General features: G+C 44.8%; 1 protein-coding gene across 2 annotated transcripts in view; it reads left to right on the forward strand.

Annotated features, from left to right (window-relative positions):
* DHTKD1 (dehydrogenase E1 and transketolase domain containing 1) overlaps window positions 1-15,701 on the forward strand; it is an 83,538-nt gene that overhangs the window by 6,399 nt on the left and 61,438 nt on the right. Inside the window, exons 2-3 of one of the 2 annotated variants that reach the window (XM_040343393.1) lie at window positions 5,281-5,436; window positions 8,848-9,059. In XM_040343393.1, the coding sequence (XP_040199327.1) occupies window positions 5,281-5,436; window positions 8,848-9,059 (368 nt within the window). The remainder of the gene's footprint in view (window positions 1-5,280; window positions 5,437-8,847; window positions 9,060-15,701) is intronic. The other variant, XM_040343394.1, reaches the window with a different exon arrangement.

The raw sequence follows: 15,701 nt of genomic DNA on the forward strand, positions 1-15,701 counted from the left end.
TTCTCTATCATGTCGCGCTGTTCCCGGTGGCCCCTCCCCTCTTCTCCTCTTGTATGCTTGTGACATCATCTGAGATAGAGGAGAGAAGGGGCCGCCGGGGAATAGCGCAACATGATAGAGGACAGTAAGAACTTATTACAGATGTGAGCCGCTTCCTGCGCTACTCTGCATTTAAAAGGAAACTGAAACGAAACAGTGCCATGCCCAGATGTGCTCAGTAACCTGATGTGCCCTGATGTGCCCAGTACCCTGATGTGCCCAGTACCCTGATGTGCCCAGTACCCTGATGTGTCCTGTACCCTGATGTGCCCCACTGTGCCCAAGTACCCCGCTGTGCACCATACCCTGTGCCCCAGTGCCCCGATGTGCCCAGTACCCCGCTGTGCCCAGTGACCTGATGTGTCCCGTACTCCTGATGTGCCCCATACCCTGTGCCTAGTACCCTGACCACCAATGTAAGAGACATCCTTCCTACTGACCACCAATGTAAGAGACATTCTTAAATTTGAAAACTGTCACATTAAAAAAAAAAGTATCGGTATTCGGTATCGGCGAGTACCGCAACATGATAATAGCGCAACATGATAGAGGACAGTAAGAACTTATTACAGATGTGAGCCGCTTCCTGCGCTACTCTGCATTTAAAAGGAAACTGAAACGAAACAGTGCCATGCCGTGCCCAGATGTGCTCAGTAACCTGATGTGCCCCCCACTGTGCACAGTACCCCGATGTGCCTAGTACCCCGATGTGCCCAAGTATCCCGATGTGCCCAGTAACCTGATGTGCCCAAGTACCCCAATGTGCCCAGTAACCTGATGTGCCCCGTAACCTGATGTGCCCCGTAACCTGATGTGCCCAGTACTCTGATGTGCCCCATACCCTGTGCCCAGTACCTTGACCACCAATGTAAGAGACATCCTTCCTACTGACCACCAATGTAAGAGACATTCTTAAATTTGAAAACTGTCACATTAAAAAAAGTATCGGTATTCGGTATCGGCGAGTACATGAAAAAAAGTATCGGTACTTGTACCCGGTCCTAAAAAAGTGGTATCGGGACAACCCTAATAGGAACCCATGTTAAATGGACTGTAGTGTGTTTCTGTAAAAACTGAAAACGCACAGCAAAATGCATAGGTGAGAACCAGGCCTAAACGGACGTGTGTCCATTGACACCCACCAACAACTGATCCAATCTTATCTGCTAAAAACAGACGGATGGGGATCCGCTCCATATCCATCTGGCAGATCGGATGGCAGTTGGGTGTAACTGGACAGGCGATCCGTTTACATTCGACTTCCCATAGAGGAGAGCGGTCTTCATCAAGGAAGTGACATCCGACGCCTGATGACGTCGGAGAAGAAGGTGGCAGCGGCCTGCAGCAGGACAATGCTGGATTCCCTGGGCTGGTGAGTGTATGAATTGAGGACAACTCTGCATAATAGGTAGGAGGGGATAAAAAAAGGTGAGCAAAGTGCCTCTTTAGGAAAGCAAGTATATGATTGCATGTGTGCCTGGACACGTGACCTCATAATGATGTCATTCATTTAACTTTTCTGTTTATGTATAACTTGTCAGTTCCAGTTACATGCAATAAACAGACTTTGCTGTGTGATTTGCCGTATATTTAAATTCTTGTATGAGGGACCCACTGAACCTGAAGTGCCCTGGGACCCCCCAAGGTTGAAATCTGGCGCTGCTGGGCACTACATCTGTTATGTTCTAGGGTTCTAGAAATGTACAGTTCCCTGTTACAGTGGGTCTACGAGTAACGCGGTTAACAAGCGCTTTGAATAATGAGAAACTTTTTTTTTTATTATGATTTGGTTTGCGAGTGTTGTCGAATAGATTGCAAGCTAATGGGGGGGGGGGGGGGGGGGGTGTGCAGTACCGCATTTGGCCAGAGGTGCCGGTGACACTCGGAACGGTTCGGAGCCGTTCAGAAATACTTGGAAATCCTCCGTTACGGAGTGTTTCTGAACCTTTCCGAGATCAGCCGAGCTGTCCCCGAGTATTTCTAAGGCTCTCCGCCGCCCTCCCACCTCTGGCCACATGCGGTACTGCATGCCATAGAAGTCAATGTGGAACTAATTCTCTTAGTTTCCATTGACTTCTATGGGGAAACTTGCTTTGATATGCGAGTGCTTTGGATTACAAACATTCTTGTGGAACGGATTATGTTCGTAATCCAAGGTCCCACTGTATTGTGCATTTTGTATGTACACACTGGAGCATGCTGCATCAGTTCTGTATCCAAATCAGCAGCTTTTTCTTTCCTTCATTGATGAGGGAATGATCCTTTCACTCCACTAGTGGTCTAATCTGGGAGACAGAGCTGACAGGTGTGGCTAGAGGATGGCATGCGATGACATATTTTACTGTCTGCCATTCTGTGGGCAAGGCAAGTCGCTCGCTGCTAAAAATCAACTGCTAGAATGTTAAAGTGGTTCTCCACCCTAAAGTGGAGTCCCGCTGATCGGAACCCTCCCCCCCTCCGGTGTCACATTTGACACCTTTCAGGGGGAGGGGGGTGCAGATACCTGTCTAAAGACAGGTATTTGCACCCACTTCCGGCCCGGCATTCACGGGCAAAAGACGGGCATTCCGTCACATCCCGTCACCCCCCCCTCCCCGTTGTGTGCTGGGAACACTTGGCTCCCAGCACACAGCGGGAGCCAATCGGCGGGCGCAGCGCGACTTGCGCATGCGCCGTAGGGAACCGGGCAGTGAAGCCGCAGCGCTTCACTTCCTGGTTCCCTCAGCGTGGATGGCGGGGGGAGCAGCAGAGAGACGAGCGATCGCTCGCCCTCTGCTGCGATCGGCGCTGGACTCCAGGACAGGTAAGTGTCCTAATATTAAAAGTCAGCAGCTGCAGTATTTGTAGCTGCTGGCTTTTAATATTTTTTTCCCATGGCACATCCGCTTTAAAGGGTTAGTTGACTCTTACCAAAAAACTGCCTATTCAGTAAGGGGTGTCTGTAGATAAAACAAATTGCAGCTCTGACCAATGTTAATTCCCTGTATATGGGTTTGGGTCATATACTTACCTCCTGAAGCCTGACTGGAATAGCCCCAGGATGTTGCTAAGAGAGGCCTGGTCATTACAGCCCAGGGTTGCCACCTGTCCAGGATTCAACTGGACAGTCCGGGTTTTGAATCGTGTGTCCAGGTTTCAGTCCACCTGAAACCCAGACACTTTATTCAGAAAGGACAGGGCCTGACAGGAGGGTGAGGGGGCACTATGTGCGCCACATTACTATTCTCTTTGGAGTGCCCATAGGGTGTCCCAGGTCTGTTGTATACTAAAAAAAAAAAAAAATACTGTGCTCCTCTAAAGTGTTTGGCTTGAGGAAGAAGTGGCAACCCTATTACAGCCGCCTCCACCATCACAGAGTGAGCTCTTTCTATTCCCTAATGCAGTAGCTTTGAGGTGAGCAGTATCGACTCTCCAAGCAATGTCCTGGGAGTATTCCAGTCAGGCTTCAGGAAGTACAAAAATGGCCTTCAGCTAGGTAAATCATTCAAGTTTAGTCAATTCTGCAACGTGTTTGTATCTACAGACGCCCCTTGTTTACACAGGCAGTTTTTTGGTAAAGGTGAACAAACCCTTTAACTAAAACCAACAAAGTGAATTTTAGAGGGCTTGGTGACGCCTCAAAAGTGACATGCAAGTCTCTGTTACCCAGGGCAATGTATTGAAAATTCTTATCATTGGAACATCTAGTCAACTCCACATGGGCTTAGAGCAAGGGTAGGCGACCTCGGAACTCCAGATGTGGTAAAACTACAAATCCCATCATGCATCTGCCTCTAGGAGTCATGCCTGTGATTGTCAGGGTCTTGCAATGTCTCATGGGAATTGTAGTTTCACCACAGCTGGAGGGCCGAAGGTTGCCTACCCCTGGCTTAGAGCCTCCCGATTGTTGCAAGCAGTACTTTCCTATAGTGATCTGTATATAGGCATCCTAGCGGCCTTGTTAAGGAAAGAATAGAACACAGAGTAGTAACGCGTAACCACTACTTTTCATTATCCGATCAGTAAATTGAAATCTGTCTGCTACCTACAGTTAAAGAGGAAGTAAACCGCCCCGTGAAAAAAGGGGGGAAAAACCTAATCCTGCAAGAGAAAGGCATAATGAGCTAGTATGCATAGCATACTAGCTCATTATGTGCCACTTACCTGAAATCAAAGCCCCCATAGTCCTCCTCGTTCGCCGCCATGTCCCCTCGCAGATACTTAATTGTTTTGGCGCTGTGATTGGCTGGAGCGGCGATGACGTCACTCCCGTGCATGTGCACGGGACCGGCAGATCCCTGCGCATGCGTGAAAACACGGCATTAACCCAGGTTATGCCATTGTGAAAATCGACACTTTCAGTGCGCCTGCGCCGTTGTCTACGGCGCACATGCACCATAAACATCGGCGCCTGTAATTAATGTAAATATCTCCTAAACCGTGCAGTTTTAGGAGACATTTTTTGCACCTACAGGTAAGCCTTAATCTTGGCTCTAAGTTGTGTGGTTGCGTTTACCACCACTTTAATTGTCTTTGAACTTCAGCGAAATAGTGAACATGTCTTTATATAAAAATTGAAAAAAGAATCCATCATAAGCTGTCAGGTTTTTCTTACTATCAGTGCTTCTGTTGGGAGGAGATTTACCCTCACTATTTGTTATGATTTATGTTATTACCGAGAGGGAAAGTGCAAGGAAATCCTAAATTCTGGGCTGTCACCAGAACAGGAATGGAGGGTTAGTCTTCCAATGGGGACACTAGTTCTGGTGACCACCAATGGTTTCCTCCCACTTCCTTTTGTAGCTGAGAGACAGGAAGTAAAGGGAAATCTCTGCAGTAGGGTACAGATGGCAAAAAAAGAAAAAAAAAAAGCTGAGGGGTTATAACCCTCCTTTATTTACTCTATCCAAAATGGGGGGAAAAAGTTTTGCTTTTAGTTCTACTTCAATGCAGAGAACTTTGTATCTATTAAAGAGAATAGTGACTTCTAACCTCCACCTTGAAACTTGTCCTCTGATTGCCACTATAGTAATCAATATTATAGTAGACACGTGGTATTGAAGGCTGTATAAGGCAAAGTCCCCATATAGCAGTGACTGATTTTCTTTAACTTTCCTACCTAATGTATAGTAGTATGATGTATGATGCTTTCTTGTTTAATGTTTTTCTTGTATAGTTAAAGGGGTCAATTTGTGTGCATTGGTTCTTTCATTATATGGTGTGATTGGTTGCCATTGATTCCATTATGTTTTTTTCTTGCAGTAGATCATGGTCTTGCACGACTTGTTACGGCTTATCGTGAGCATGGTCACAAAGCTGCCAAAATCAACCCACTCTTTGCTGGTCAGGCAGTTATGGATATGGTACCAGAAATACAAGTGATTACTAAAGTCCTTCATGGACCCTTTCGCACAGCAGGTAATAACATTTAAAAATAAAAAAAAATTTACATTGCAAAAAAATAAATTTTTAACTTTACATTCAGCCGAGTTGTCCTAATGACAATCGGCTGTTTTTTTTTTTTTTTTCACCGTCGCTTCCGGGTATGTCTTCTGCGGGACTGGGCGTTCCTATCTGATTGACAGGCTTCCGACCGTCGCATACTACGCGTCACGAGTTGCCGAAAGAAGCCGAACGTCGGTGCGCAGGCGCCGTATAGAGCCGCACCGACATTCGGCTTCTGGCGGCAACTCGTGACGCGCTGTATGTGACGGTCGGAAGCCTGTCAATCAGATAGGAACACCCAGTCCCGCAGACGACATACCCGGAGGCGGCGGTGAAAATACGGTATGTACGGGGAAAAAAAAAAACAGCCGATTGTCATTAGGACAATTTGGCTAAATGTAATGTTAAAAAATTTTTTTTTGGGTGAACCCCCGCTTTTAAAGTGTGGTGTGTGTTTTTTTTTTTTTTTTTGTTTTTTTTTTTGTGACATAATTTTCCTTAATAAGGGATGTCCCATGCTGATCAGGCAGCTGGATCCTAGAGAAATCTTTCCTGCAGGGCTGCCCCATCTTCTTCTTGTCTCTGATCTTCCAACGCGCAGAGAGTTATTATCTCTGGGTTGAGCATCTATGAAGAAAGCTCCAGACGACGTGGACCTGCCCCCTTCTTTCACTGCCTGTTACAGGATCTGTGAATGGAGGAAATAATTCTGTGGCTTATCGGACTCTCCCACCCGTCTCTTTTGCTGTTTGTAAATAGAACTGGAAACTAGGGAAATTGGACTTTTAGAGGCACACAGGTAAGTATTGTAAAACACTCAGAGCCGGTTCACACAGGGGCGGCATGACTTTGGGGGCGACTCGGCAAGGCGATCTCAAGACGACTTGCAAAATTACTTCTGTATTGAAGTCAATGCAAGTCGCCCCCAAAGTCGTACAAGAACCTTTTTCTAAGTCGGAGCGACTTGCGTCACTCCTATTAGAACGGTTCTATTGAATAGAGCGGAGGCGGCTTGTCAAGCCGCTGAGTCACCTGACGAGTCGCCCCTGTGTGAACCAGTGTTCTGCCGAGATGTGTTCCCCTGGCGGATAATGCCCACCCTGGACTGCGCAGGCGCAGCGCTCTAGCTCCAAACATTACCGAACAAAAAGAGCTGTGCATGAGCGGTAGACTGCGCCTGCGCAATGAACAGGGCACTGTGACAGTCGTTGCCGCACGCTCCCGATGCTCGCTCCACTCTGCAAGGGGGGGCGGGTGTATTACAATTATATTGTGTAAAGGGCAGATGCCGCAAACTTTCCCATCAACGGTGCAAAACTCGCCCTTCTTTCATACACCTGCCCCCCCCCCCCCGCAGACGATATAATAGTTATACACACGCCACGGGGTGTGTGACGTGTGTATTACTATTATATCGTCTGCAAGGGGGGGCAGGTGTATGAAAAGAAGGGCTAGTTTTTGCACTGTTGATGGGGGAGTTTGTGGCATCCGCCCCTTACACGATATAATTGTAATATACATGCCCATTGCAGAGTGGAGCTAGCATCTTGAGTGTGCGTCAGCGTGTGGCACAGTATTGTGCTCATTGCGCATGCACCGTGTCTTGGAGGTTCGCTGCGCCTGTGCAGGACAGAGCGGGCAAAATCTGCCAGGGGGACAATTCTCGACAGGACACCGGCTCTAAGGGTTTTTATTGTAGAAAAGTTATTTTTTTTTTTTAAATTAAACACATAAAATTGTTTGTAACAACATTTATTAAATGGCCCTTGAAAGTGTTATAGCATTTCCAATGGTATACAGTTGTATTAAAATAGTTCAAAACATACAGTAAAATGAAAAGGGAAAAAATTGACGATACAAATGTGGAATGGATAACTATGAAGAGGGTCCAGATGTAGAAAATAACTTTCTCTACATGTTACGCGTCTAGAGACGCTTCTTCAGGAGAATGAATGTCTAAGAAAATATATATATATATATATATATATATAAACAAACAAAAGGTATAAGAATAAGAAAACATAATTTAATATATAAAAAAAATAAAAATTACGGACAAGTCAGACTATCACAAAGTCGGATCAAAGTAGTATGCTGTTCATTCAAGTCGGATGGATGTAGGACCAATGTAGTACTAAGAGCAAAGTAAAATGGAAGTCGTATGACATAAAGCCTCGTACACACAATCCAATTGTTGGCAGGTAATTGTGTGACGACAGACTGTTGGCCTAAAAAAAACAACCGTTAGTATGCTCCTTCAGTGTCCAACTTTCAGGCAATAAATGTTGGATGGCAGGCTACTAAATTTTCAGTGGACAACTGTCTGTTGTCAGATTATATTGTCTGTACAAAAGACCGTCACATAAAAGTGCAACATACAAACACGCATGCTCAGAATCAATACTCGCCAAACACGACAGAAGGTGCCCAAAGGGTGGCGCTCAAGAGCTGAATTTCCACATAGTGGGTCTCTACGTTCATGTTTTTTGGCCGACAATTGTGTGCTGTTAGTATGCAAGACAATAACCAGGCACACGCCCTTTGGACAAAAGTCTGCCGCTCGGTTGGCCAAAGATCGGATCGTGTGTACAAGGCTTAAGTTTTTTTTTAGAAGGGTGTTGAATTTTGCTCTCTGTATTGGAAAGCGGCACTGCTTAAGCGCATCTATCTAAAAATTGTTAAAAAAACATATAACAAACAGCAACTTCTTGTGTCTTCCCTGACCGGAAGCGTGGCAATTGGCAGAGGCCCGGGGTGACTTGTTTATCCTATGGGCCCCGTCTAATTGGCTGGTCGTCGTCACGTCAGCGGCGGTTCCGGCTCATGTGCGGTAGACGGCGGCCAGACCAGATGACGCCACCTCCCACCGGCGGTGACGTACTTCCAGTAGAGGCGCACATAAACACAGAGCTTTTACTGCTGCTGTAATCACCATGTCGGATGTCACAAGTCGAATGGTAGGGACAAGGATCCTACTGTGATCCGACTTCAATGATATTCAATGGGCTGAAGTAGGATCAAAGTAGTACAGGGAGCATTTTCAAAGTCGGACCGACTTGTGTAGGACCAGTTAAAACGGCTCTCCTAGGGAAACATTGATTTCGGAGCGTTTGTCGGACCAGTGTAAACCTGGCCTTAGGCTACATTCGCACGGGTGACTGCTGATTCCTGCAGTTGTTTCAGCTACCTGGTGAGCGACTGACTGCGGCCGCCGAGTTTCAGTGACAGGTCAGCGGTTGCTGCAGCTATCCGTGGCTGTCCGCGGGAGGTTGCCAACTACTTGTTTCTGGATGCACACAAAGTCGCCCCTGTGAATGTAGTCTACATCTGTCCATATGTACAGTTCTAATTGTTCTGTCCATTATCATTTACTCTAATTAATAGGGGTACTAAATATGGGAAAAGAAGAAGCAACACTGGAAGAGATCTTGGAATATCTGAACAACACTTACTGTGGTCAACTTTCCATTGAAACAAGCCAGTTGCAGCACTTAGAAGAAAGGGAATGGTTCTCTAAAAGATTTGAAGAGTTGAAAAGGGAAAACCTTTCCACAGAAGAGAGGAAGCACTTGGCCAGATTGATGCTGGAATGTCAGGTAACCTATATTTGGCAAAAGGGCATTGTATCAGTGTATTAAGTTTCTTTTCTCAGAGCTTTTCCTAGTTATTGGGATAGTTCCTCGTGTGATACATCAAAATTGACCTATAAATATGTTAACTCGACTTAGTGTTACTAGACCCAGGACCCTGCATTCATTATATCTGGTCTTCCACAGTACACAGAAATGCAATAGCTTTAGTAAATATAAACTGCTAAATACTTTTTTTCCCCCCATCAGAATTATATAGCAGTCTTGTAAATTGTATCAGTGTCCGATTTAAAGTTTGTAGGAGGGTGACCGGAAGAGGATGTGGACACGCGTGGGGGAGAGGAAACCATGTGGGGGAGGGGGTGGAAGGCACCCCAAAGCGGCCAAAGTCACCATCTAGAACAGTTGCCTTGGGGGAAGCAGAACCGTCACTAAAGGAAATTTATAAACGCAATTAACTCCTGTAAAACCTCTTTAAATGAAATGTCTGACCAGCTCAAAACTATCTGGGAAGAACTGCTCCTTGTTAGGCATGATTTGCAAAAGTGTGCGAAACGACTACTGCTCTAGAGAGAAGAGTTAGCTTAACCGAGGACGATTTGAACCCTCTTAAACAGGAGATGAGAATTATAAGAGGACAAATGGTTAACTACCAGACAAGGATGGATGAAATGGAAAATGAGATGCAAAGAAAGAATGTGAGGATAGTGGGTCTCCCGGAACGTAGTGAGGGCTCCGACCCTACCGCATTCTTGGAAAAATGGTTCAAAGACCTATTTGGAGAAAATTCCTTTTCATCTTTTTCGAGTTGGAAAGAGCCCATAGGGTCCCTTCTCGACCAACCCCCTTGCTCTATTACAAGGACAGAGTGACCATACTAAACAAGGCTAGAGAAATGTCAATATCCTTTAAAATAGGAATAGAGTTTCCATATACCCAGATTTTTCGCCTGACCTGCAAAAACGGAGGACTAAATTTGGAGAAGTTAAACGCAAACTACAACAATTGAAAGTGAATTATGCATTGTTATACCCTGCAAGATTGCGAGTAAACGCTCTGGGGGAGACTGTTTTTTGACACCCCAGAAGGAGTGGAAGGCTGAATAGCAACCCATAAGGGGAGATTGAAGAATATTTGGACTGCTTTAAAGTGGAGGTCCACCCTAAAAACAAAAAATGCACCAAAATCCTGCAAAAAAATTAAAATAAATGTTTTACTTACCAGAAATGGCTGTTGCTGTGCGGATGTTCCTTATCTGCCTCTTCCCATACCGTGGCAGGTCTTCTTCATCCTCCCCACAAAGTATTCTGGGGAATGGGGCCCGCTGCCTTCTGGGAACTGTGTGTGTAACCCAGAAAGCGGCCACCCCTTCACAAAAGCCCTGCGAGAGACTAGCGCATGCGCAGTAGGAAACAGGCAGTGAAGCCGCAAGGCTCCACTGCCTGTTTCCCTCAGTAAGGATGGTGGCGCCAGGATCGACTGATCGGCCCGGGGGGGGGGGGGGGGGGGGGTCGGGCAACATCGTGGGCGCTTAGGACAGGTAAGTGTCCTTATTAAAAGTCAGCAGCTAAAGTGTTTGTAGCTGCTGACTTAAAAAAAAAAAAAAAAACGCGGGTGGAACCCCGCTTTAACCTGGAACTTTAGTAACACTATGGTTGAGTTTAAAGGGTCAGTAAAGGAAAAAAAATTATTAGCTAAATAGCTTCCTTTACCTTAGTGCAGTGCTGTTTTCATGCCCTCATTGATTGTTTTAGCACAGATGTTCTTGTATGGCTTTTCTGTTCTCCCTACTTCCTGGTTGTCTGTGTAAGAAAAGCATGGCAGAGCGAGGGGATTCCTGGTGTGTGGACAAACGTGCTCGCCCCCTCCTGGAGACTACAACTGTGCATGTGAACACTGTGCACGTTTCCCAAACAGCAAGGAGGTGTGAATTACTGGGTGTGTCTGTAACACCCCAGCACCTCCTCTCTTCCAATAAGTTTCGTTTTAGGAAACCACTGCCCTGCCTGGACCCCGCCCCTTTGCTAAGTGTAAAACTTCCATATCGAACACACTACACTGTGAGTTTACTGCAAGCAGCACCTGAACGGAGAAAACCTTGCAGACAAGCTCAAAAATAATGTAAAATCTTAAAGTCAGTGTAATATACTGTAAGGCTGCATTCACACCTCCGGGACAAGATATGCCGCGTACGCGGCGCATTTTGCCGCGAGTGTGTAACTTTTTTTTTTTGTATTTATTATTTTTTTTTAACAAAGTCTTCCCATTGCTTTGTATGGCCGAACGCCAATGCCGCCTGAAAAAAAGGGTCCGGGACTTTTTTTCAGACGGCAGGCGTACAGCGTCTATGAGATGTGAACCATCTCATAGACAGCAATGGGAATTCTCCACTCCAGCGGCACGAGCGTCCGGCGTCGGGCATTTGTCACGGAGGTGTGAATGGGGCCTAAGGGGAAGAAGACTGGGAGAAGCATGTATGGCTTTGTGTGTGTGTGTGTGTTTAGAAGCTTTGAATAATCATCGTTGGGAGGTATAGTGGGCGGTTTATGCAAAAACTGTGAGAGAGCTCATGCACAATTTTTTTAAACTGCAAAGGATACTGGGAAATGTAGTTCTAAGCACTATGGTCACATGAACAGTGCAGAGAAGCAGGAAGTGAAGAGCAGAGAAACGAAAGTAGAAACCAAGGTAAAATATATGATTGAATTGAATTGCTTTTCAATAGTTTTTAAAGGGAATCATTTAACTATTATGTCTCTATACCATGTACACAGTCATTTTAGCACAATTTTTTTTTTCCTTTAGTGATCCTTTAAGGTTCACTATAGTGCATTGTTGAATAATTTGGTAGAGAGAGGAGGGAGGATGGCTATGGATGGGGGGGAGGGAACAATGAGCATTTTACCCCTATTAACCACTTAATACCCGAACCATTATGCAGGTAAAGGACCTGGCCAGTTTTTGCGATTCGGCACTGCGTCGCTTTAACTCACAATTGCGCGGCCGTGCGACGTGGCTCCCAAACGAAATTGGCGTCCTTTTTCCCCCCCCCCACAAATAGAGATTTCTTTTGGTGGTATTTGATCACCTCTGCAGTTTTTTTTTTTTTGTTTTTTTTTTTTGCGCTATAAACAAAAATAGAGCGTCAATTTTGAATAAAATTCAATAATTTTAACTTTTTGCTATAATGAATATCCCCAAAAAATATATAAAAAAACTTTTTTCCTCAGTTTAGGCTGATACGTATTCTTCTACATATTTTTGTTAAAAAAAAAATCGCAATAAGCATTTATTGATTGGTTTGCACAAAAGTTATAACGTTTACAAAATAGGGGATAGTTTTATGGCATTTTAATTAATAATTTTATTTTTTTACTAGTAATGGCAGCGATCAGAGATATATATATATATATATATATATATATATATATATATATATATATATATATATATATATATATAATAATTTTTTTTTTTTCGTGACTGCGACATTATGGCGAACACATCGGACGCTTTTGGGACCATTGTCATTTTCACAGCGAAAAGTGCTATAAAAATGCACTGATTACTGTGAAAATGGCAGTGAAGGGGTTAACCACTAGGCGGCACTAAGGGGTTAAGTGTGCCCTAAGGAAGTGATTCTTACTGTAGGGGGGGCATGGCTGTAGGTGTGACGTCAATGATCGTCATTCCCTATATCAGGGAACGGACGATCAGCGACACTGCCACACAGAAGAACGGGGAAGGTGTGTTTACATACACCACTCCCCGTTCTTCAGCTCCTGTGACCCGATCGCGGTCACGAAGCTTTGGACTGGGTCGCGAGCGCGCGACCCACGCCTGGGCTCTTAAAGGCGACCTACCTGTACGTGCCTGTGCCCAGCCGTGCCATTCTGCCAACGTATATCGGAGTTATGGTTGGTATAACAGTTTTTTGAAAGATACCCACAGGTGTCAGCAGAGGCAATACAAGGTCACAAAAAGGTCGCAGGAAAATATATTAATCGTACACACGATCGGATATCTGATGGAATCTGATCCGATGGATTTTTTCGTCTGATATCCGATGAAGCTGATTTTCATCAGTCTTGCCTACCATCAGTCAAAAATCCGACCATGCCAAAACGCAATGACGTAAAATACTACGACGTCCTGAGAAAAATGAAGTTCAATGCTTCTGAGCATGCGTGGATTCTTGACCGATGGACATCCACAAAGACGGTCGTTTTTTTTTCTATCGTTTTTTTTTTTTATCCATAGGAAAAATTTAAAACATGTTCTATTTTTTTTTCACCGATGGGGGGGGGGGAAAGACCGATGGACCGTTTTCATCGGACAAACCGATCATGTATGTGCCCCATCGGTCTTTTTTCCCCATCGATGAAAAATTTTTTTTTTTAACGGACAAACCAATCGTGTGTACGCGGCTTAACATTTAAGCAGACTATACATTCATCAATTATTTAAATTTTTTTTATTCAACAAGGTCATTGAACAAGAAAGATCAAATTCCTCAATCTACACACCGAATGTGGATGGGAGAATCCTCCCGCTGTGCTTTTGTGTTCTGATGGCGGAGGAGCCTTCCCCGCTGTCAGAATACAATGATTAGTGCGGTCTATCTGAAAAATCCGATAGGTTGATTGTACAAAAGTTAATTGGACTTCTGTACAACTAGGGTGCCCATACATGGATCGAAATTAAGCCAGTCCCTGCTGTACCGTGCAAATTTTAATCTATCTATGGCTGGCTTAAACCCAGCAGCTGATTACATCAATATCTGGGTTTGCAATTCTGCTACAGAACACTTGATACGAGTGCTGTGTAACACAGTGTAACACAATGCTTTGGCATTTTGAGTAAAAGGGAGGTGCGTAATATATAAATAACACTTCTTTAAATAGTCATAGTAAAGCTATCTTTAAATAGGGCAGAGCCCCACCAACCCCTGCAACAACTGTTCACTGCAACCGTGTTCCAATACTTGTGAATAACCATGTGCAATTGATCACTTGTATAAATGACCACTAGCATACTTTACACTCCACAAAAGAAAAAATGCAAAAAAATTCACATCTGCTCACGAACGACAGATCCAACAAATACTTTGGATGGTCCGAATCATGTTTGCTCTTGATACTTATGTAGCATTCCCCCCATTGGAGCTGCTGGATTTTTGGGCGGCGTGTTACGTCGTGGCTCCTCTGAATTCTCTAGGGGTGAGTGATGCGTATGTGCATAAACAGAAGTAAAGGAATGTCCACGACACAGGTGCTCTTTTGCTGTGCTCTTTATTACCCAGCCGGGTAAAAACAATAAAACTTGTGGTGAGGAAAGTAAAGTAGGCGCTACACTTATAACCTGTAAGTGAGTGTAATGTAATTCAGAATTATAGTAAGTGCAACTTTTTGGAATTTCCATTGGGTTTTTTTTTTTTTTTTTTAAGTGGTTACAGCGGAACTTAACCCACCTATCCAACAGCCAAGGAAGCTACCATCATATGTTCTGTTTGATCTGCAGTTGCCATGGTGCTGTACACGTGATCAGCCATTTGATGGTTTGACAGTTCAATTGAGAGCACAAGCGAATGTGACAGTTATTCACAGTATTGCTTTAATGTATTTGTTTTGGGAAAACGTTGAATTGATGGGTATAGTTCCACTCTTAGGCTGCATTCACACCTGAGCGTAGCGGTTTGCGGCGTTTTGTCGCAATATTTGCAGCGGATTTTTTACCGCGATTTGGCGCAGCGTTTTTTACCGCGATTTTGGACAGGTCTAGGGTCACCAATGTTAAAAAAAAATGCCTAAATAGGCTCAATTTGAGCGACAAAAAAGGATCCAGAACTTGTTTGAGCTTCAGGCGTTTTGGAGCTGAAATGTGAACCATCTCCATTGAGAATAATGTATTTTTTCCCCTCTAGCGTTTTGGAGCTTCAGGCGACAAAACGCTCAGGTGTGAATGCAGCCTAAAAATGTTCCCCATTAAATGTTTTTATACAATAAGGCTGCATTCACATTGGCCATTAAAGTGGAACTAAACCCTCCTTTCGTTTTCAGTCAAGGAAGCTGCCATCTTGGCCTCTGTTTAATTCTCAATGGTCATGATGCTGCACATGTGATCAGTTATGACACCAGTCATTGGATGGTTTGACAGTTTGGTGAGAGCACATTTAATGTGACAATTGCATTTCTGGCATGTGCCGGGAATGTAACCGTTTCTTGAAACTGTTAAAGTGGTTGTAAACCCTCAGGGAAAAAAAAAACCCCTGCAAGACAAAGGCATAATGAATTGTTCTGCATAGCATACTAGCTCATTAAGAATTACTTACCTGAGATCGAAGCCCCCGCATCGGTCCTCGTCCCCCCCCCTTCGTCGGCGTCATTTCTCCCGGGGGTAACTTCCAGGTATCGCGGCTCCGGCGCTGTGATTGGCCGGAGCCGAGATGACGTCACTCCCACGCATGCACACAGGAGCCGCCGGTAACGGCACACGGACTGAAGCAACGGCACCTATGGTGCCGTTGCTTCAGTTTGCCTCAGTGCGCATGTGCCAATGACATTGGCGCATGCAGGGGACAGGGGATATCTCCTAAACCGGGCAGGCTTAGGAGATATCCCGGGTAGCTACAGGTAAGCTTTAAATCGA

This window comes from Rana temporaria, chromosome 3, assembly GCF_905171775.1.
Source record: "Rana temporaria chromosome 3, aRanTem1.1, whole genome shotgun sequence".
Taxonomy (NCBI): Eukaryota; Metazoa; Chordata; class Amphibia; order Anura; family Ranidae; genus Rana; species Rana temporaria.